This window comes from Chinchilla lanigera, unplaced genomic scaffold (assembly GCF_000276665.1).
Source record: "Chinchilla lanigera isolate Chin_1 unplaced genomic scaffold, ChiLan1.0 scaffold00172, whole genome shotgun sequence".
NCBI lineage: Eukaryota > Metazoa > Chordata > Mammalia > Rodentia > Chinchillidae > Chinchilla > Chinchilla lanigera.
In genome coordinates, this window is record NW_004955573.1 from 154,246 (window position 1) to 173,719 (window position 19,474).

General features: G+C 53.5%; 1 protein-coding gene across 2 annotated transcripts in view; it reads right to left on the reverse strand.

Moving 5' to 3' along the window:
* The window catches only part of Zan (zonadhesin), a 41,619-nt gene that overhangs the window by 1,415 nt on the left and 20,730 nt on the right, over positions 1 to 19,474 (reverse strand). For both annotated transcript variants that reach the window (XM_013509449.1, XM_013509448.1), the window contains exons 24-45: positions 18,344 to 18,482; positions 17,323 to 17,570; positions 16,753 to 16,933; positions 16,036 to 16,147; positions 14,765 to 14,862; positions 14,313 to 14,489; positions 12,925 to 13,133; positions 12,521 to 12,665; positions 10,066 to 10,304; positions 9,803 to 9,967; positions 9,297 to 9,424; positions 8,180 to 8,463; positions 5,566 to 5,777; positions 4,159 to 4,300; positions 3,627 to 3,874; positions 3,209 to 3,335; positions 2,879 to 3,050; positions 2,562 to 2,732; positions 2,218 to 2,357; positions 1,429 to 1,628; positions 1,209 to 1,347; positions 464 to 604 (exon numbers count right to left, since the gene is read on the reverse strand). In XM_013509449.1, the coding sequence (XP_013364903.1) occupies positions 464 to 604; positions 1,209 to 1,347; positions 1,429 to 1,628; positions 2,218 to 2,357; positions 2,562 to 2,732; positions 2,879 to 3,050; positions 3,209 to 3,335; positions 3,627 to 3,874; positions 4,159 to 4,300; positions 5,566 to 5,777; positions 8,180 to 8,463; positions 9,297 to 9,424; positions 9,803 to 9,967; positions 10,066 to 10,304; positions 12,521 to 12,665; positions 12,925 to 13,133; positions 14,313 to 14,489; positions 14,765 to 14,862; positions 16,036 to 16,147; positions 16,753 to 16,933; positions 17,323 to 17,570; positions 18,344 to 18,482 (3,817 nt within the window). The remainder of the gene's footprint in view (positions 1 to 463; positions 605 to 1,208; positions 1,348 to 1,428; positions 1,629 to 2,217; positions 2,358 to 2,561; positions 2,733 to 2,878; positions 3,051 to 3,208; positions 3,336 to 3,626; positions 3,875 to 4,158; positions 4,301 to 5,565; positions 5,778 to 8,179; positions 8,464 to 9,296; positions 9,425 to 9,802; positions 9,968 to 10,065; positions 10,305 to 12,520; positions 12,666 to 12,924; positions 13,134 to 14,312; positions 14,490 to 14,764; positions 14,863 to 16,035; positions 16,148 to 16,752; positions 16,934 to 17,322; positions 17,571 to 18,343; positions 18,483 to 19,474) is intronic.

Here is a 19,474-nt window from a genome sequence, read left to right on the forward strand (position 1 = left end):
AAAAAAAAAAAAAAAAACCAAAAACAAAAACACCAAACTAACTTTGAGACAGAAACTTTTTTTTTTGGTTTTTTTGTTTGTTTGTTTGTGTTTTGTTTTGGTACCGGGAATCAAACTCATGACCTCAGGCTTGCCAGGCAAGCGCTTATGCCGCTGAACTATATCCCCTGCTAGAATCTTACTAAGTTGCCCTAGCTGGGCTTGAATTTACCATCCTTCTGCTTCAGCCTCCCAGAAGGTAGGATTATAGGCATGTGCTGCCACACCTAGCTCTAGAGATCATGTGGTAAGATGACCCCTATAATATTATAAGTGACATATAATAAGATGAACAATATATTGTATATCTGCTAACATGTTATACTTATGTCTATACAATAACAGATATTATGTCTTAATATTATACCTATAGAATGATTCTGTGCCACTGGTCAGTGGGCGTGAGCCAGGATGTGGTCCTTACCTTTCTTCCTGGGGGGTGGGACATTCTGAGGCTCGGTGCAGAGGTCTCCCCCATAACCGAGTTCACACTCGCAGGTGAAGCCGGACCCCTGCTCCTGACACCGACCGTCATTCTGACAGGGGTTCTGCAGGCACGGGCTTTCTGCAGGATGGAGGGGGGTGGTCCTGGAGGACACTCAGAACGTGGGAGACCCGGCTGGGGTCTGGACCCCAGAGAGGGAAGCAGGGAATACCAGAGCCTGGCTGGAGGTCAGGCCTGCAATGCTGGCCCCAGCCCCACTATAACCCTAAACTCTGGGGAAATTTTTATCACCCCTCTCTTTTTTAAGGTACTGGGGATTAAACCCAGGGCTTCTGAACTGAGCTACATTCCCAGCCTTTTTTCAGCTTTTAAATTTGAGACTGGGTCTTGTTAAGTTTCTAAGTTGCCCAGGCTGGGCTTGAAATTGTGATCCTCCTGCCTCAGCCTCTCAGAGTTCGGGGATTACAGGCCTACGCCACCATATCTAGCTTGAACTCCATGTCCACTACCCATAAAATGAGGGTTCTGTGCTTCACACCAGGTGCTGGAGGCCAGGTAACAGGAGACATTGGGCCAAGGCTGCCGGCTAACAGGAATAAGCCCTTTCCTGCCATCAGTATGGGAGTCCCAGGCAGAGAACAGAGAGTGACTGAGAATGACTGTGGCCCAGGGGCTCCTCCCCAGGGTCTCGGGACAGCTTGGAGCAGGAGGAGCCCAGGCTTACCCCGGAAGCAGCCCCGAGTGAGGTTGGCCAGGGTGCAGATCTCCCCAGCGCTGCAGCTGAAGGGCTTGCACAGCAGGACCTGTGGGCGGGCACAGGTACAGCGCAGAGAGCAGTCCTCAACCACGAAGCTGTCTCCCAGCTAGGAAGGAAGGGCCAGGGTCGGTGGGGCTCTGGCTCCATCCGCACTCAGCCCCCAAGGGCTCCCACTGCCAGCCCAGACCTGGTAGTAGACACCGTTGGTGGTGCAGCCACAGTTGGCCAGGGGGAGGCTCTGGGTGCTGCTGTAGGTGTAGCCCGGGAGGCTGGCACAGCCTTCCACGCAGGGACCTTCACATTCTCCAGGGGCCAGCAGGTTGGCACAGGATGCTGGGCAGGGTGTCATGCAGCTCTGATACACGGTATTGGCTGGACATGCCATGGCTGAGGGGACAGAGGCATGGTCAGGAACTGGGGCCAGCAACCAGGCTTGGGGATCATGACCCAAGGTGGAGGAGAGGGTGCAGGGTCACACAAAAGTAGAGTTGTCTGGGGGATGGGGAGTCAGAATAATCCGCCTGGCTTCATCTGAGAGCCGGGGACATGGAAACATTTGTAGGAACTGGATAAGCAAAGATGTAGTGTCTAGCGGGCATGGTGGCACACGCCTATAATCCCAGCACCTGGGAGGCTGAGACAGGAAGGCTGCCATGAGTTCAAGGCCAGCCTGGCTACATAGTGAGTTCAGTGTCAGCCTAAACTGCATAGTGAGACCCTGTCTCAAACAAAACAAAACAAAACAAAACAAAGATGGAGTGTGCAACAGGAGACGCAGGATGGGGTGACAGGCAGGAGGAGTCCTCCAGGAAGGGTGGAGAAGCAGTCGGGCTGGATAGAGGCCCGGCCTCAAACTGGCTGTGATAGAGGAACAAGGGATGAGGGACAGAAGAAACAAGACAGGAAGCCTCGGGTGAAGACGAGGTGGGAGAAGACCTGGGCAGGGGTGGAACGGCCAGCAGGGCCAGTGCCTCACCGCAGCGGGTGTGGTCCCGCCAGCCAGCCAGGCTGGCACCTGCCTCCTGGCAGAGAATGGCGTACCCACTGAGGATCCGGCATCGGAGTTCCTCTTGTTCTGTGGGGTCCCGAGTGGTACACAGATCCATCACACAGTGCCTGGGGTGGAGGGGGACCGTCAGGGGCAGGAAGGCCAGGAGAAAAGGGCCTGTAGCCCGAACAGAAAGACCCCGGGCCGAGGTGGGGTGAGGGGGAGAAGGAAGTGGACCATGCCAAGCTGGAGGGTATCACCATCACCCGAGTGGACACATTGAAGGCCAAGCCGGCTGGGCCCTTCCCCCATGTCCGGGACCCTTGACTCACTCCTGGAAGGGCTCTGGGGCCACAGTGTGGTGACAGGCAGCAAAGAGGCCCCGGGGGTCCCCCAGCACCCCACAGGCCTGCGTGCCGTTGATGAGCGCCAGCTGCTCTGGGCTGCACCGGGACCCTGCTTGGGAGCGTGAGTCTTCCTCTTCCTCCTCTTCCTGGAGGGCCCTGGAGCAGAGAAGCCAAGGCCTGGAGGGTGCCAAACTTGGGGAGAGAGGCCAAGGGCGTGGACAGGGCTTTCCATGGAGCAGGTGTATGGGGAGGACCAGAGCGGACGGCTGTGCTCTGTCCCGGTCTCTCAGCCCCGGCCTCACCTCCGGAAGTGGAGGAGGGCATCCTTGTGTTTCACCTCCCAGCTTCTGCCGAAGATGCTGATGCTGTGGGTGAGCGCCCCGTTGGGCAGCATGAAGTCGTTCCTGCGGTCGCTGTCATAGTTCCCGCACAGGCCGCGCACCAGCCTCTGGTACATGCTGGGCAGAGAGATCACTGCGGGAGAAAGGCGGTCCCCGGAGTGAGCCCCCCTCGAGCTGGGGACCCCCTGCCCGGGCACGGCTTTGCTCCCCATGGGTGGCCTGTCTGAGGGCTCCTCTGCCTCCCCACCCCACAAAAGCACCTCCTGCTCGCCACACGCCTCTCTCGGGTACCTGTGCTGCTTCCGTCGAAGCTGATCACCAGCTCGAAGTCTGTGATCAGATACAGCCGCTGGCCGCGCAGGGTGACCCGCAGGTGCTCGTTGGGCCTGTAGGGCACGGCCATCTTCTGACTGTTGACCTGGAGAGGGAGCACAGGAGCAGCTGATTGCCTGGCTTGGCCCACTTCTCCCTACCTGTTTTGTTTTGTTTTAGTTTGGGTTTTTTTTTTGGTAGCATTGGGGGTTGAACCCAGCACCCTCACAATGAGCTACATCCCCAGCCCGTTTTTCATTTTTCTATTTTGAGTTCCCTAAATCACTAGATCGCCCAGGTGAGACTTGAACTTAGGATCCTCCTGCCTCAGCCTTCCAGAGCGCTGGGATAGCAGGCCTGCACCACCACTCCCGGCCCTGGGCCACCTTTTACTAACCAGCAGCACCAGATCCTTCTGGAACTGAACTTTGTAACCATAGATGGTGGTGATCACTTCATGCAGGAAAACCTGGCTCATGGGTGAGTATATCTTGTTGCGCCCCTCCACGACCAGGTGTTGCATGCCGTCGGGGAGCACGTCCACTGTTTTCACCAGGATGTAGGTCATGCGGCCCTGGAAGTGGTAGCTGCGGCCGTCAAATGTGCGGTAATGTGGGTCCCCGAAGACAGAGCAGTGTTGGGACCCTGCCAGGAAGGGAAGCACAGAGTGGGTATCACGCCAGACATACGTCCCTGGAGTCTGCCCCCCTCCTTGGCCCGGCTCCTGGGTGCTTGTTCTGCAGCGTTCCCCTCTCCGGGCCTGCTAACCCTGACTTCGGATCTTCTCGTCCTGTCCCTTTTTGTCCTTAAGGTCGGGTACACCAGAGCTCAGTAATTTGAACGTGGCAGTGGTTGGTGTGAGCCCCAGTTTAAAGCCAGGCTGAGTCCCTGCTGGCCCTGCTGGCCACCGCCCCCCACCAGCTTCCTACTGTTGGGGGCGCAGTTGGTGTCCCCATCCTCGTTGTCCTGGCAGTGGGATCCAGGAGGGCAGTGGAAGGCCCGGCACTGAACGCTTCCTTCAGAGCAGGTGCAGCTCTGGGTGCAGCTGCTGGAGATCCAGGTCTTGCCTGCCTGTAGGAGCCATTGGAGGAGAGAGGGAGGGAGGTCAGGTGTGGTGATGCACACCTGTGAGCCCAGCACTGGGAGGCTGAGGCAGGATGATCACAAGTTCAAGCCCAGCCTGGGAAACTTAGGAAATTAATGGGAACTTGTCTTTATTTTTCTTGTTTTATTTTTGTCCTTTTGAGACAGGGTTTCATTATGCAGCTCAGGCTGGCCTTGAACTCACTTTGTAGCCCTGGTTGGCCTCAGACTCCCAGTGATCCTGCTGCCTCAGCCTCCCGAGTGCTGGGATTACAGGTATGCACCACACCAGGCTGGCTAGGAACTTGTCCTTGAATAAAAAAATTTTAGCCGAGTGTGGTGGTGCATGCCTATAATCTTAGCACTCAGAAGGCCGAGGCAGGAGGATTGCTGCAAGTTTGAGGCCAACTGGGGGTACATAGTAAATTCAAGACCAGCCTGCACTACAAAGCAAGACCTTGTCTTAAAAAAAAAAAAAAAAAAGGAAAGGAAAAAGAAAAGAAAAGCTAGGCATAGTGGTGCATGCCTGTAATCCCAGCACTGAGGAGGCTGAGGCAGGAGGATTGTTGTGAGTTTGAGACCAGCCTGGGCTACAAAGTGAGCTCAAGGCCAGCCTGAACTGCATAGAGAGACCCTGTCTCAAAAAGACAAAAAAAAGAAAAGAAAAAAATTGTCCCTGTACTGAACATATACAGTCTTTCTTTCTTTCTTTCTTTCTTTCCTTTTTTCTTTCTTTCTGAGACAAGAGTCTTACTATGTAGTTCAAGCTGGCCTTAAACTCACTATGTAGCCCAGGCTGGCCATTGTACTGGCTATTACAAGTCACCTACAGATGATTTAAAGTCTGCAGGAAAACATGTGAAGGTCCTGTGTAAATGCTAGGCCATTTTACACAGGGAACTCAGCCTCCCTGAGGGGTGCTGGAACCAGCTGCCCCTGTGGAAACCCAAGGACAGAAGTAAAGTGTCCTGGCCAAAGGCAGTTAACAGTGCCACTGGAGCTCTATATCCCTACGTCCCCTGTGAGGCGCTGTGCTTGGTATCTTACTTATCTGTCCAGGCAGTGCCACTCATTGTGCAGATGAGGAAAGTGAGGCACCAAGGCCCTGACCTTTGCACTCTGCCCCGTTGTGTCCCAAAGCCAAACCCTGGACCCTAGCCCTAGTTCCCCAGGACCAGCCTCAAGGCAGGGCGCCTGGCTGTGGAAGACTGTCCTCAAGGGCTGTGTCCCCCCCACTGTGCTTGTCCACTCACGGGGATAAAGCCGCCCTGGGCGTCCTTGCACCCACACTGACTTCTGGGCACACACTTGTCCTCGTTCAGCACGTAGCCGAGCTGACAGACGCAGCCCTCGGTGCAGGTGGAGGGGACCTTGACGCCCTCGCAGTGGCCATCCAGGTCCCAGCAGGACGGCGGGCAGGAGGGAGTGCAGGAGGTGTAGCTGCTGTGTGCCGGGCACTCCAGAGCTGCAGGCACAGGGGCGTGGGTGAGCGGTGAGGCCCAGAGGGGCCCGAAACCAGGCTGGGGTGGAGCCTGGCGCTTCTTCCTTTCCTTCTCCATCCCAAAAACAGTTGGGGAGCAGGGGCTGCGAGCCAGGCCCTGAGCAGAGGAAGGGCTGGGAAAGACTCCCGAGTCAGCACGGACCGAGCCTGGCTGCCGGGAGCTACCTCGGACCCTGGCCTGTGCAGAGGTCGGTGTGCGGATGTAAAGGGCGCAGAGCACACAGGGGTTCACTCTGTGGGGGAGAGCATGTGGTGCACACCTGCAATCCCAGCACCCGGGAGGCTGAGGCAGGAAGATGGTAAATCTGAGTCCAATTTAGTGATTTGGTGAGACCCTGTCTCAAAATTTTATTTTATTTTATTTTATTTTATTTTATTTTTGGGGGGGTACCAGGAATCGAACTCATGACCTTGTGCTTGCCAGGCAAGTGCTGTGCCACTGAGCTATATCCCCAGTCCCAACCCCTCAAAATTTTAAAATGAAGAAAGGATGGGGATGTAGCTCAGTGTTAATGCCCTAGGTTCAACCCCTAGTACTGACTAAAAAAAAGTCTTTAAGGGAAAGAAGTTGTGAACACATGAAACATTCATTAATATGAACCCAATAAAACAGACCAACAGGGTGTGTGTATGTGTGTGTGTGTGTGTGTGTGTGTTTAATAGAATACAGTGATTTTGAAGATGCAGTGAAAATATAAGCAAATTAGAAAGGTTAGGAAAAATTTGAAAAAGAATAGTGATTAGTGAGGTATGTCTATCAAAAACTTTTTTTCTTTGGTACTGGGAATCAAACTCAGGACCTTGCACTTGCCAGGCAGGTGCTGAGCTATCTCTTCAGCCCTATCAAAAATTAAAATACTTCAGGAAGCTGAGGCAGGAGGATTGTTGCTAGTTTGAGACCAGCCTGGGCTACAAAGTGAGCTGAAAGCCAGCCTGAACTGCACAGCAAGACCCTGTCTCAGAAAGACAAAACAAAACAAAACAAAATTAAAATACTTGCTTTTCTTAGTTTTTTTGAGACAGGGTCTTGCTATGCAGTCCAGGCGGGCCTTAAACAATAAAACACATTTTAGAATTTTTTTTTTTTTTTTTTTTTTTTTTGAGACAGGGTCTCCCTGTGCAGTTCAGGCTGGCCTTGAGCTCACTTTGTAGCCCAGGCTGGTCTCGAACTCGAAATGATCCTCCTGCCTCAGCCTCCCAAGTGCTGGGATTACAGGCATGCACCACCATGCCCAGCTAAAATGATGGAATTTATAAAGATGTAAATCCTTCAACCCTCTGGAAGGTCATTTAGAGATATCTCTCAAAAGTACAAATGCAGCCATGCATGGTAGCTTGATAATAACCTCAGCATTCAAGGAGGCTGAGGCAAGAGGATTCCAAGTTCAAGCCCAGCCTGGGCAATTCAGCAAGACTCTGTCTCAAAACTTTTTAAAACATGTCTAGGGAGCTGGGGTGTGGTAGCACATGGCTGTAATCCCAGCAGTCAGGAGGCTGAGGCAGGAGGATCACTAAGAGTTCGAGGCCAGCGTGGGCTAAAAAGTGAGTTTAAGGCCAGCCTGAACTGCACAGTGAAACCGTTTCAAAAAAGACCAAGAGGGCTGGGGATTTAGCTCAGCGGCACAGCGCCTGCCTGGCAAGCGCAAGGTCGTGAGTTCAATTCCCAGTACCGGAACAAAACAAAACAAAACAAAACAAAACAAACAAACAAACAAAAAAAAGGCCAAGAAAAGAGCAGGGCGTGGTGGCACACGCCTGTAGTCCCAGCACTCGGGAAGCTGAGGCAGGAGGATTGTTGTGATTTCGAGACCAGCCTGGGCTACAAAGTGAGCTCATGGCCAGCCTGAACTGCATAATGAGACCCTGTCTCAAAAATACCAAAAACAAAACCAAAAAAGAAAAGAGCCCCCCCACCAAAAAAAAAGCAGTGAAATAAATTATGATAGGGTGGGGGTGTGCCTCAGATATAAAACACTTGCCTAGCAAATATGAAGTCCTGAATTCATTCCCCAGCACCACAAAAGAAAAGACAAATTATGATATAATATAGTAATGGAAACCAGGTGTGGAGACACATGCCTATAATCCCAGCACTCAGGAGGCTGAGGCAAGAGGATCACAAGTACAAGCCCAGACTGGGCAATTTAGTGAGACCCTGTCTCAAAAGATCGAAAGGGCTGGGGATGTAGTTCAGGGAAAAGACCCTACGTTTAATCCCCAGTACTGCAGAAGGAGGAGGAGGAATGTCGGGGTGGGGGTGAGCAGAGGTAGGAATAAAGGTGGGTCAGGGACAGCCTGAAAAGAGACCGAAGGAGCTTCCAGGAGGAACATGGCTAGGGAGGTTGGGGTGACAGGGGGACACTCACGGCAGAAGCTGGTGTTCCTCCAGAGCGGGACCCTGATACCCTGGCTTTGGCAGGCGGCCCCGAAAGCCTGCAGGGCCTCACACAGCACCTGGCTGAGGCCTCCAAACTCACAGAGTTTGTGCGCGCAGTCTAGCAGGAAGGGCTCAAGGGCCACGCGGGCAGCGCACTTGGCCCAGGCTGGAGTCCGCAGGGCCGCCCGGCAGTGCCCCTGCGCCGTCTCGAGGTCAGCCGGCCTGCAGTCTGTGTTCAGGGTCTGCTCTCCCTGCTCGTGTTCCTCCTGGCAGCTGGCAAGAAAAGCAAAGGCATCAGTGTAGGTACAGCCACCAAGCCACCTACGACAGTGATATGCTGCTCTCAAGTGACCCTGAGAGAACCTTGAGGACTCCTGGCCCTTGTCTTCTTCATGGGAAGCTGGTCTGAGCTGAGGACAATTCTGCACATGGCCTCATCTCCTCATTGGGTTCTTTTCTTTCCTTCTCTTCCTTCCTCTCTTTGTTTCTTTTTTCTTTTGTACTGGGGAATGAACCCCAGGGCCTTTGCACTGAGCTAATCCTGCTGTTTGTTTTTTGTTTTTGTTTTTGTTTTTAATTCTGAGACAGGGTTTCACAAAGTTTCCCAGGCTGCATTTGAACTTGTGATCTGCTTGTCTCAGCATCCCAAAGTGTGCTTGGATGAAGGTGTGCATCACCAGCCCAAGCACCTTTTCTTTTTGAGACAGGGTTTCACTACGCAGTTTATTTTTTATTTTTTTGTATTTTTATTTTTTTACTATGCAGTTCAGACTGCCCTTGAATTCACTTTGTAGCTCAGGCTGGCCTTAAACTCATGGCAATCCTCCTGCCTCAGCCTCCTGAGTGCTGGGATTATAGCTTTTCGCCACCACGCTTGGGTTTCTTTTTCTTTTCTTTTCTTTGGTTTTCCCCTCCTGCATTTCTAAGCAGAGAGGGAATTTCCTACTTCCTCAAGTTGGTCGCATCAACCCTGAAGCCCAGAAGCCTCCTTCCTCAAACCACAGCTCTGAAGGGACCCCTCCCTGCTCTTCCTGTCCCAGATGTGGCCTGCAGTGCCTGCCTGTTCCCTCGGTCACAACAAGGAGGAAGTCCTAGGGGACTGTTACTCTGAGTCAGTGTCCTTGTCTTTCCAGCTGTCCATGAACTCGTGGTCATCCTGGGCTGGTTCATCATTGGGCATCAACAGATCATCTTCCTCCTCCTCCCCATCGAAGTCCCCACACACGCCGCAAACCTAGGTGGGCACAGGGTTCTCAGCTCCGGGACGCTTAAAGGCTTTTTTTTTTTTTTTTTTTTGCAGTACTGGTGCCTGAACCCAGGGCCTTCTTACTGAGTTACAACCCCAACATTTTTTCTTTTTTAGTTTGAGGCAGGGTCTCACTGAATTGTTAAGTTGCTCAGCCTGGGCTCCAAACTAAGCTCCTCGTGCCTCAGCCTCCCCGAGTGCTGGAATCACAGGTATGTGCCACCTTGGCCAGCTCCCAAGGGCATTGTTTAACACTCCCCTCTCCCCAAGAAAGGTGCGCTTGACATCTCTGGTGTGGGGAGATGGGGATGCCGCCCCACCCCACCCCAGGCCGCCTCCCCCACCGAGAGCTGGTATCGTCCTCACCTTTCCGTAATAGGCCATGGGGATTTTGATCTCTAAGAAATGACGGCCGTCAAACTTGACCTGCACGCCAGGCTGCAGGTGCGCTATGGTGTAGATGCTGCTGGAGGTGATGCTGAGCCCTGTGATCTGGGAGGTGGCAGGAAGGGTGACAAGTGTGCCATTGATCTGAAGGGGAGGGCGGCATCCGTGAGGAGGAGGAAGACCAGAGTCCTCTCCCCAGAACTCACGCCTCTCTCCAGGGCCTGTCACCAGGCCCAGCTCACCAGCACTAGATGGCCCTCCTGCAGAGTGACCCGGGCATCGGCGACGTCGATATAGGCCTGGCGGAGGCCGAAGGCCCCTGCTCTGCCCTCGCTCTTGGCACTTATCTTGAAGACAGGCAGGTCCATGTTAGGGTGACACACCTTCACCAGGATGTGCGGGCAGGTGTCCTGGACCAGGTGCGTACTGCCATCGAAGGCCACGTACTCGGAATCCCCCGAGGCCCTGCAGACGCCTGCGCCTGGGGGTGAGAGCCGGCTGAGGGGTGGGCCCACATTGGGGAGACGGGGCCCTGCATTCTCCCCGCCTGGAAAAGGCCAGGGAGCCCCAGGAGTGGGGAAAGAGGGACAGCCAGGAAAATCCGGAAGAAGTCCCAAGGCCCAAGGGCCAGCTGGCGTGTGGCCAGGGGCAGGGGTGTGAACAATAAGAGCTCATCACCTTCGGGTCGCTGCGGGAGAAACACAGGTCTATGGCTTGGATGTTCCCTGCCCCCATTTCCTGTGTTAGAAACTTAATCCAAAAGTGGTACGGTGATGGGGTTTCCAGGGGGGGCCTTTGGGGTATATTGTAGTTTGCATATAAAATACTGCCCAAAGACTCATGGCTGGAGGGCTTGAACCCCAAAGCAGCAGTGTTCTACAGTGGGGCCTGTAGAGGTGACTGTGGATCTCGGGGTGCCGGCCTCAGCACGCGGCCGCTCTGTGGATGAGTTCCCAGCTGCGGGGGCTGTTGGGAGGAGGGGCCCAGGAGCAGGAGGGAGGGCGCTTCAGGGGCTTCTTCCAAAGCTGTGCAGTAGGTAACAAAATATGCGCTGAACGCTTACATTTGGTAAGTTTATTACGGTGAAAGACACGCTGCCATCAACCCCCCTCAACACCCTCCTCCCTCCTTCCCTCCAACACACTTCACTCTTCCCATCATTTTCTTTCTTTCTCTTTGTTTTTGTCTTTTTGAGACAGGGTTTCGCTATGTAGTTCAGGCTGGCCTTGAACTCACTTTGTAGTCCAGGCTGGCCTCAAATTCACAGCGATCCTCCTGCCTCAGCCTCCCCAGTGCTGAGATTAGACATGAGCCACCATGCCTGGCTTCCACCACTTTCTGAAACAGCTCTAGAAGTTCTCTTTAGAGGGCTGGGGATTTAGCTCAGCAGCACAGCGCCTGCCTGGCAAGCGTGAGGTTGTGAGTTTGATTCCTGGTACCCGAAAAACACCAAAAAAAAAAAAAAAAAGTTCTCTTTTGTGAGTCTTTCCCAAGTGTGATAAAAAATACAGTGAATGCTGCTGTTCAGTGCCATCCAAGAGAGAGGCAGGCTCGTGACAACATGACACTGTGTCCTCATCCACCTTACCCACTAGCCTTTCCCCCAAGTCAAAATGACCATGAAAGGTCAATGTTTTCAATCCACTTGGGGTATAGAGGCATCTGAGCTAAAGACACTCAGGAAAGAGGATTTTCAGAACTGCTTCAGAAAGTGGCAAGAATGATGTGTTCGACGCAAGGGGGAGGGTTTTAAGGGGAATTCCTGGCAGTGTGTCTTTTACTGTAATAATTTTTTAAATTGAAAATTTACCATATTTTTAGATCACACCCTGTTCTTGCCCCTGGTGCCTTCTCCTCTCTCCTTTCTGGCCGCTATGTGGTGAGCAGCTCTGCTTCCATACGGTCCTACCTTGAAGACTCTGCCTCACCACAGGCCCAGAAGCAATGGAATCAGGTGACATGGACTGAAATCTCTGAAGCCATGAGCCTAAACAAACCTTTTCTCCTTTAAATTGTTATTCTCAGATATTCTGTCGCAGCAACCAAAAGCTGACCAACACAGAAGCGACAGAGTGGTGAGGACTCTGCCCTCTCAAATGCATTTCTCTCTCCATGGAGTAATGGATTCATGGGTTGTTGAAGGAGTGGGTTAGGTATCAGAAAACTGGGTCCATATGAAGGTCAGTTTGGTCTCTCATGAGACACCCCCGTTCTGCCATGGAATCCCAGCACTCTGGGAGGCTGAGACAAGAGGATTCAAAGTTCGAGCCCGCCTTGGGCAACTTAGCAACTTAGCGAGACCCTGCCTCAGAATAAAAGATGTGTGGGGCCCCCCTTTTTGCTCTTGTTGCTTTTGCCATCTTCCACTGCCCTGAACACTGTCACCCTCTGCCATGTGCCAACCTGCTTTGGAGCCAGCTGATTATGGACTGAAACCCATATGCTAAATAAGCCTTTCCTCCCTTTAAAAAAAAAAAAAAGGTGTGTGTGGGGCTATAACTGCGTGCATAGGCCCCAGCACCACACACACACACACACACACACACACACACACACACGCATCCTTTTTAGATACATCACCCAGTCTCGGGCATTCTGATGTCAAATAGAAATAGCTAGGACGGTGGGTGAACCTCGAGGTGCCCTTTTGCATGCTGCAGGGGAGAGTGTAGGCCCCCTCGCACTGTGAGCTCCTACCTGGGGCCCAGCAGCTGAGCAGCCCATCGTGGAGCCAGCACACCTCGTCCTCCTGGCAGGCGGCCTGGCGGCAAGTGATGTTGTTGTGGACGAAGCAGGTGCAGCGGGAGGTGCAGGTCCTCTCTGGGTACCAGCTCTCCCCAACCTGTGGGTTACTGGGATCAGCAGGGCCCACAGGGCCTGGGAAACCAGAAGTGGGCAGGGCCCTCCCAGAACCCGGGGGGGTTCCTGTGTCTGATGGGTGCCCCCATCTCTACCTCTCTGCCCTGGACCTCATTGCCAGCCCAGGTCTGCCCGACGCCTTCCAGAGCTCTGAGCCCTCTGGCTGTCTGGCCTGAGCTTGTCCACACCCCCACGCTTGCAGCTGGGACAGGAAGGGCTCCCCCTGCCGGCTGGCCGCTCACCGGGTGGTAGAAGCCCTGGGGCTCCAGGCAGCCGCACTGGCTGAGGGGCACGCAGGAGGTTCCGCTCAGGACGTAGCCTTTCTGGCACTCGCAGCCCTCGGTACAGGGCAGCGCTGCTGGGCAGTCCTCGGGGGTGCTCATGCTGAGGCAGGTGGCCGGGCAGGGCCTGGCACAGGGGCTGTAGCTGCTGTTGGGAGGACACCTCGGAGCTAAAAGGGACACGGGTGTTAGGAAGAGCAGCGTGGCATTTCAGCTGCAGACCTTGGGGTCTTCGAGGGCTCTTCGGAATGGCCCCTGACGGGGGGACAGACACATCCTATGTGGTCTGTCCAGGCAATGGGCTGTTACTCAGCTGACAAAGGAAGGATGGCCAGGCATGGTGATCCATACCTGGAAGGCTGAGGCAGGAGGGTTGCAAGTTCCAGCTCAGTGTGGGCAACTGAATGACTTAGCAAGACTTTGTCTCAAGAGACAAAATAGGGGCTGGGGATTTAGCTCAGTGGCACAGTGCCTGCCTGGCAAGTGCGAGGTCGTGAGTTCGACTCCAGGTACTGGAAAAAAACCAAAAAAAAAAAAAAAAAAAAAAAAAAAAAAAAAGGAAAAGAGACAAAATATATTCTAAAAGGGATAGGGATGTAGCTCAGTGTAAAGGCCCTGGATTCGATGTGCAGTACCGCAAAAAAAGAACAGATTTGATATTTGGACTTTTTTTTTTTTTTTTTTGAGACAAGGTCTCACTGTGTAGTGCAGGCTGGCCTTGAATTCACTATGCAGCCCAGGCTGGCCTCAAAGTCATGACAATCCTCCTGCCTCAGCCTCCCAAGTGCTGAGATTACAGGAGTGTGCCACTATTCCTAGCTATGTTACATATATTTTGCCACAATTTAAAAAAATACCTGGGGAAAAGAGGAAGGGAACAGAGCTGGCCTAGGTAAAAGTGGAAGGAGGCAGTAAATAGGTAAAAGTGTGTGTATGTGTGTGTGTGTGTGTGTGTGTGTGTGTGTGTGTGTTTCTAAGAACTGAACCCAGGGCCTTCATAATTAGCTACATCCCCAGCCCTTTGATTTTCTGAGACAGGGCCTCTAAGTCTCTAAATTGCCTAAGCTGGGCTTGAATTTGAGATTCTCCTGCCTCAGCCTCCTTCAGTGCTAGGATAACAGCTATGTGCCATCATGCCCAGCTGAAAGCAGACTTTCTGATGACATGAGAGTCAGAGGGCAGAGCCCCAGGCACAGGAGACAGCAGGTGATAGGCTGGGCCCCAGGAGCTGGGGTCAAGGCCCTGGGAAGGGTGGGAGCTGTGCAGGCAGAGGAACAGGGCTGACAGGAGGAGGGGCTGGGGTTTGGGGGCTCCCTCCGGGCAGCAGGAGAAGCAGTCGGGTCACTTACGGCAGAAGGTACTGTTGCGCCAGGCAGGAGCCTGGCCAGCCAGGGCACACAGGGATGCATAGGCCTGCAGGGAGCGGCACAGCGCCAGGCTGTCACCCTGGGTGTCACACTGGCCCTGCACACAGCTGGTGAAGCTGGCCTGCGGTTGCACCAGCTGGTGGCAGTTGGAGAAGGGCCCTGGAGGACAGGGAGAGAGAAGGGTAAGCCCACACGCTTCTGTGCAGTTTATTTAGTGTCCATTTCCTCCAAAAGCCAGACTGATTTATTTAGTTGCTGAATTTTTTCTTTTTTTTTTTTTTTAAGACAAGGGCTCAATATGTAGTTCAGGCTGGCCTCGAACTTGCATCGATCCTCCTGCCTCAGCCTCCTGAGAACTGGGATTACAGACGCGCACCATCATCTCCTGTCCCCAGGGAGGAGGACAACGTTTGGGCAGCAAGGCTGTGTCTTACCTAGAGGGTTCATCAGGATCTCACAGTTCTTACTCCAGGCGTCCACCCTGTCATCATCCTCAGGACAGCTGGAGGGCTCGGCCCCCACTAGGAAGCAGCTGGGAGGAAAGGATACAAAATGAAACGGAGGAACCGACCCCCAAACTGAAAGGGTTCAAGGGAAGAGAAGGAAACAGCACCCTCAAGCAGGAAGGAACAAGGCTAGATTTCCCAAGTGGACGCGCCAGTGGGGTCATTAAGTGAGGGAAAACAGGCTTTTCAAAATCTAGCCAGTGCTGGGCATGGTGGCACACACCTGTAATCCTAGACCTTGGTACACTTTTTTTTTTGGCACCAGAAATCAAATTAGTACCATGCGCTTGCCAGGCAGGAGCTGTGACCGCTGAGCTATATCCCCAGCCCTGTAATCCTAGCACTTGGGAGGCTGAGGTAGGAGGATTACCTTGAGTTCAAGGCCAGCCTGAACTACATAGGGAGGCCCTGTCTCAAAATAACAAAGCAAAGCAAAAACAACCACCACCAAAAAGAAAAAATAGGGGCTGGTGGTTTAGCTCAGCAGCACAGCACCCGCCTGGCAAGCGTGAGGTCGTGAGTTCGATTCCTGGTACGGGAAAAAAAAAAAAAGAAAAAATATTCAGCAGAGTGTGGTAGTGCACACCTGTAATCCTAGCACTCTAGGGACTGAGACAGGAGGTTTGAAAGTCTGAACCTTGCCTGGGAAATTTAAGGGGGATTACAAAAAAAGAGAGAGAGAGAGAGGGACAGAGAGAAAAAGAGAAGGAGGAAGAAAGAGAGAGAGAAGAGAAAAAAAAGGGGCTGGGGATTTAGCTCAGCGGCAAAGCGCCTGCCTGGCAAGCGCAAGGTCGTGGGTTCGGTTCCCGGTACCGGAGAAAAACCAAAAAAAAAAAAGAGAAGAGAAAAAAGGCAACCCATAAAACAAAAACACACAAAAACATCTCCAAGGCAGGGCATGGTGGCACACACCTGTAATTCCAGCACTCAGGAAGCTGAGGCAGGAGGATCGTTGGGAGTTCGAGGTCAGCCTGGGCTACAAAGTGAGCTCAAGGCCAGCCTGGACTGCAGAGAGAAACCATGTCCCAAAAAGACCAAAAAAAAAAAAAAAAAAAAAATCTCCACTCTCAGAGAGAGTCAAGAGGAGACAGCTGGCCGGTTTCCTAGCAGTGGGGGCTACAGCACAGACAGAGTGGGGACTCAGAAGACAGACACCTCCAGCCCCCCAGGCTCTGCCCAGGTCCCTGTCCCCGGCTCACCCGGGCTCAGAGTCTTGCGAGGACGTCCAGGCAGCGCCCAGCTGGGAGGAGCTGTCCGCGGGCTTCCTGTCTGGGCGCAGGTTGTCGTCCATGCTGTTGTTGTTGTAGTTCCCTGCAGGAGCAGGCAGTGGGGGAAGGCGGCAGAGGTGCCACTGGTTCACCAGCCCAGGGCCACCACCCTCCTGACCAGAGGAGGGGCTTCTCACTGACACCTGCTCGGCACATCAAGACTGACTGGCACTTTCTTCTTCTTTTTTTTCTTTTGCAGTACTGGGGATGGAGCCCAGGACCCTCACACTGAGCTACATCCCAGCCCTTTTTTATTTTGTATTTTGAGACAGGGTCTCTCTAAGTCACTACATTGCCTGGACTGGGCTCCAACTTTTGATTGTTCTTTTTTTTTTTTCCGGTACCGGGAATCGAACTCACGACCTCGCGCTTGCCAGGCAGGTGCTGTGCCACTGAGCTAAATCCCCAGCCCCAACTTTTGATCGTTCTGCCTCAGCCTCCCAGAGTGCTGGGATGACAGGCCTGCACCACCAAACCCCGCATCGCTGGCTTCCCTCAGCACCTACCCTGACACGCAGGGTCCCCAACTGATGCATCAATGACAAGGAGTTAGGGCACCCAGTGCAGATGTGGGAATGGACGGGGACCAGGACCCAGTCGCATGTGCCCCTCACCCCTGCTCTTCCCGCAGGCACTCTGAGAGCTCACCGCAGAGCCCGCAGAGCTGGCCGGCATAGGAGGAGGGCACCGTCACCTCCACCAGGTGGTTCCCGTCGTAGCGAACCTGAAGCCCAGTGTTCGTGTACAGCAGGATAAAGGAGCCACTGAGCCTAACGGTCACCCGGCCTTGTGACAGCCACACAGGGAGGGCCACCAGATGGCCATTCAGCTGTAGAGGTGGGGGTGGGAAGACAGTAGAAAGAGTGAGGAACTTGGGACACAGACCACATGGGGGCAGAAATCTGGGGTCGGCTGGGTGTGGTATGCATGCCTGTAACCTTAGCACTCTAGAAGGCTGAGGCAGGAGGATCCTAAGTTGAGCCTAGACTGGGCAAGTTAGTGAGACCCTGTCTTAGAATATGGGATAGCGATGTAGCTCAGTGCAAAGGCCCAGCGCTGGAGAAACAAAGAAACCAAACCTAGGGGAGGAGGAGTAGTGGGTGTTTCACAGAGCAAGAGGGGTACAGCACATCCCCAGGGGCGTTAGGAGGCTGATAGCTGCTTGTGTGGACCATGTGCTGGGCGGTGTGGGGTCTGGGAGGCAGGAGCGGCACACACCATGACCCTGCGGCCTTTGATGAGCGAGATCTTGAGATCTAAGACGTGCACGTGGACGGCTTTGACGTAGGCGGCTTCCAAGTTCCCACCGCGGATTTCGTTGGTGGCGCTCACAACAAAGTGGTTCTCCGGGTACCTGGACCAGCAAGGCTGGGTCAGGGTGTAAGTACAGGTGCCTAGGAAGTGGTGCAGGGCTCCATCGAATGTCAGGTAGTGGGGGTCGCCCAAGGCAGTGCAGGTGGCGGAACCTGGGGAGGAGGGGACAGGCTTCAGAGGCTCAGCGCCCTGCACTGTGGGAGCCCTGACCCAGGGGTGCCATCTTGGCGAGCCCATGTTGGGTGGCGCCTAGGGGCCCTCCTCGAGAAAGCACGCTTGGCTTGGCTTGGCTTGGGGATGTCAAGCAGGGGGAGTGCTTCACCCACACCCCTCCCTGAGCCCTTAAGGAGGCTGCTCCCAAGGTCGTGGGCACTGGGAGCCGGTTTGTCTCCAGAGGGACTGTGCCCTGGCCTCTCTGCCTCTGCTTCACGTCCCAGCCATGAGCTGAGTGTCTTTGCCATGTGCTGTGCACACTTAAGGTTTACATCAGAAATGTCCCCCAAGGCTTCATGGGCTCAGAGGCGGGCCTTTGGGAATGTGCTTGAATCTATCTCCGATTTGCTGTTAGGAGCTGGGGTCTGTCCTGAGGCGGCGGTCCCTGGGGGTGGCCCTGCAGGGGTCACCTCCCTCCCAGGCTCCTCCTTTCTCTCTGCTTCCTCGCTGCCCTGAGGTAAGCAGCTCTCTCCTGTTTTCTGCCTTGGAACTGGCTGGCCATGGGCTAAAAATGGGAGCCAGAATAAACTTCCCTTCCTTTAAGTTGTCAGAAACCTCCAGAACTGTGAGGCAATGTAAACCTTTTCTCTTTATAAACTGATAAATCTCAGGTATGTGTTACAGTCATGGAAAGCTGACAAACACACAGCTGCTTGTGGCAGGGCCTTCTCCCTGCTGAGGGCGCTTGATCAGCTTCCCCCTGGCCACTCACCTTGGGCATAGCAGCCATACCGGCCATTCTGGTGGCCACAGGCCTCCTGGGCCCGACACTTCCAGGGCCGGCAGTAAATGCGCTTCCTTTGACAGACACAGAGTTCTTTGCAACCTGGCTTGTACCACCGCTCACCTAGCTGAGAGGAGAAAGGAAAGCAGGTTTTCCCACTGCAATTCTGAGGCCCGGCATTGGCTCACTGACTCAGTCCCCACAGGACTAGACAGCTAAGTTAGTTATAAATATTAAAGGCAGTTAGATAGGGCTGGGCCCTCCACACAGAAGACACTGGTGCCAGAGGCACATTCACTGAGGGCCAGGCTTTGAGGAAAAGAGGACCGACTACACCCCCACACTTTCCCTAGGGATGAACAGCAGTGATTGATATTCTAAATAGGCATCAATCACCTTGGGTGGGGGATTAAAACCTCCCTAGCCCCTTCCTTTACCCTTGTTAGGTGCCTGTGCCTGGCTATGTGACTTGCTTCCCCATTTAATCAATATTACCTAAGCGACTACACTTGTAATCTCGTTGGTTCCCCATAGTTTTGTCCCACCTCACACCCACTATGTGACTTCCCATTGGATCCATATTCCATAAGAGAGTATATTTGTAATCTTATTAGTTGACTATAGTTCTGTCCCACCTTGAACCCGCCTCACCTCATGGCTTTGCTCAATAAAACACCCTTCAGAAGCGAGGGCCCACTTCTTGGGCCCCCTTCAGCCGCTGTTAGACAGAAGCTATCTTTCTGTCAATAAACTCTTCTTACTCTTAACTTCCATTTTCCTATGACAGACAGCTAAGTAGGTAGGAATATGATAGGCAGTCAGACGGGGCTGGGCCCCGGGGAGTCAGTGCAGAAGGTGAGAATCCATCAGGAACCTGGCTGGAGGCGCATCTGAAGATTAAAGTCACAATGGCTAGTTCTACATACTTCCCTAAGGGATGAACAAGGTTTGGGACTATTGGTGTCACCCTTTCGAGATTTCCCATTATCTCATTAGCGGTGGGCCGTCCTCTCCCACCTACTAAGGCTAAGACTAAAACCACTAAGACTACAGATTATCCACCAAGGTTAACGATGTCACCCACATAGCCTTGCTACCATTGGATCAATATTACCTAAG